Source organism: Cibotium barometz, chromosome 11, assembly GCF_041138505.1.
Source record: "Cibotium barometz isolate CiBa-2024 chromosome 11, ASM4113850v1, whole genome shotgun sequence".
Taxonomy (NCBI): domain Eukaryota; kingdom Viridiplantae; phylum Streptophyta; class Polypodiopsida; order Cyatheales; family Cibotiaceae; genus Cibotium; species Cibotium barometz.
In genome coordinates, this window is record NC_141056.1 from 27,522,854 (window position 1) to 27,525,352 (window position 2,499).

The following is a 2,499-nucleotide window of genomic DNA, read 5'->3' on the forward strand; positions in this document are numbered from 1 at the left end:
CCCGACACCTAGCTACCCTTCTAGTTATAAAAACGGTGCTAGACCCTCATTCTGTTGTTAGTGAGACGGATGATACAGAGCATCACAAGAGCAATCGATGATTCGAATTCTAAAATGGGTGCCTCATTAATCACCATCTGATGCAATTTATTTGCATATTCAATAACCTTAATACGTGAACCGTGCATGAAATTCGATGCTTTATTCCCACTATGTATGGTCAGGGGAGCCCCATAAATTCATGCCCATGGTCCCTTATCATCCTCCATCCATCGGGGAGGACAAAACAACAGCCACGTCAGCTAAGGAGCTTGTGATTTATCTTCACCGAGGCCAAAGATAGTGTTTCTCCATCAAACAAGGAACTCAGAATGGATTATCATTCCAGCACACCATGTGGAAAGCTTTGGATTAGATTGATTTCCTCACGAATTCTCTCTAATACACATAGTACCTTCTTAGTTACAAGGAAGTTGACTTCTTGACTGCGTATACCATGACATCCCGAGACAAAGTCATCATGACTGCATACCATGAGCAGATCGAACTTGCAAAATGTACGAATAAGTAATGTCCAGGCTTGTTCAAGAAGATAATATATCAGAGAAGGATTTTCGTGCAAAAAGAAACGTATTTACAAAAAATAAAAAATAAAAAATTGCATAGTCTTGATGAGATAAAGATCCTTGCTAAGATAGAAATCTGCGTCGTGAATAAGCGGAGCCAAATTGGTAAACAATCCAACACAACGAGAGTGGTGCTAATGTTCTTGACAATGATCACCAGAAGTGGTGATGGTGTTTGTGATCTTCATGCTTGTGGTGGCCACGGCCATGATGGCTTTGGCCGCCGCCGAGGTTGGCGATGATGTGCTCATCCTTCTTCTTCTCTTTGCGTTCATGGAAGGCGTATGCAGCAGAGCCCACACCTACTGCCCCTGCCATCTCTACTTCAAGCTTGTGCCTGCCTGCGTGGGCTGGATCCACTTTGGCTTCATGTGCTTCATACTGCCACAAGGATCACAACATTCATTTACATCAAATAACAAGAAAGCCTAACCCTAAACATGACACACAGTAACCCTAAGCGTCGAAAACAAGAAACGCGGACTCTAACATGATGCACAGCAGTACTTCCATGGCATGACAGCATTCAATAACATCAAGAAGGTAGAAACCTAACCCTGAGAATACAACATTCAATAACATCAAGAAGGTGGAAACCGGTGCATGGCTTGTTACTTCAAAAGGATCAACTACGACAATCAACTATTCAGGATCTTAATATCCAAGATTTAACGGTGACCTTAGAAGACCCTAATCCTGATGAGGGCGCCATGGAGAAAGCAGAAACCCGAAACCTAGATTCAAGATACCCTAGAAGTAGGGGAAGGACATACCAAAGCGAAAGCTCCTGCCGCTAGAGCACCCACTTCAGCGGCGTGCTCGTTCCGGGCATGACGATGCTGGTCGGCAGTGGCGTGATTCAACTGCTGCTGCTGATAGGGATCAAAGGAGGGGTAAGCGGGAGCGCCATATGGAGACGGCTGAATGGCGTAGTTGTAAGGGTTGGGGGCGCCGTAGCCGTAAGGCAGAGGTGCTGGTGGGGGGTATGCGGAGGGAGGAGGAGGGTAGTAAGCAGCAGCAGGGGCGGCATAGCCATGGTGTCCATGGTGCTCCTCTTCATGGTGGTGACGGTGATGATGATGGTGTCCCATACTACTACTGGTGCTGAATATGACGCGAGCAGCTTAAACGAGAACGCAGAGAGGATTAAAAGGAGGAGGATTAGAAGAATTTGGACGAGAAAGGCTGTCAGTCAGTGTCTGTGAGTTTCACTTTGCTTTGAAAAAACCACGCACTCCCATTCATTTTATAGCTTTCGCAAGATTACGCGCTTGCGGACTAGTCAAAAACACGCAATAAACACGTCTAAACACACGTCACACTTCACACGCACTTCCTTGGGCCGAGCCCTTCTTGTAAGTAGTTGGGGGGGTTTTGGACATTCCTTACACAATTCACATCTTTGAAGTACACTAGTTTTGCACCCGAGAGCTATTGCGGCATTGTCCCCACCCGTGCACAATCTCCACCACCCTTCCAGTTTTACCACGTGGATAGAGAACGGAGATCAAGTTTTTGGCCACGTGGTGCAGCTCTCGAAATAGTGTGAGTTATAGTGTAGAGATAAGGTTTTGGAGAACAAAGGCCCTGACATCAACACAACTTAAACAAAAAGGAGCAAAGATAGAGAAAGCCACATCATTATGAAAGTAAGTGTGTGGACATTGTTGAGAAAGGGATTATTTGTTGATCATGAAAAGACCTATATTTTTTGACTCCATACACCATAGTTTAGCCTCCCCAACTCCCTCTGCCAAAAACCCCTCGTCCTTTTTTTTTTCCATTGCATTCGTGACCATTGGTGAATTATTTTTAGAAGTGGCTGTTTTATAGACGAGGTTTTGGGGTTGAGATCTTACTGTTTCTTTGGTGA

The 2,499-nt window shown here is 45.1% G+C and overlaps 1 protein-coding gene across 1 annotated transcript; it reads right to left on the minus strand.

Moving 5' to 3' along the window:
• Window positions 1-611: 611 nt before the first annotated feature.
• LOC147633989 (uncharacterized) lies at window positions 612-1,846 on the minus strand. Its single transcript, XM_086805070.1, has 2 exons — window positions 1,400-1,846; window positions 612-1,007 (listed from the first exon to the last, which is right to left on the minus strand). Exons 1-2 carry the CDS (start codon window positions 1,715-1,717, stop codon window positions 780-782), a joined length of 546 nt encoding a protein of 181 aa, XP_086661196.1. The 5' UTR covers window positions 1,718-1,846; the 3' UTR covers window positions 612-779.
• Window positions 1,847-2,499: the final 653 nt, after the last annotated feature.

Excerpts from the sequence above, each read along its gene's own strand:
- LOC147633989 (XM_086805070.1), bottom strand. The coding sequence starts at position 1,717 with ATGGGACACCATCATCATCACCGTCACCACCATGAAGAGGAGCACCAT. Across the intron at positions 1,008-1,399 it reads CGGCAGGAGCTTTCGCTTTG|TATGAAGCACATGAAGCCAA; the intron begins GTATGTCCTTCC and ends TCCTTGTGGCAG.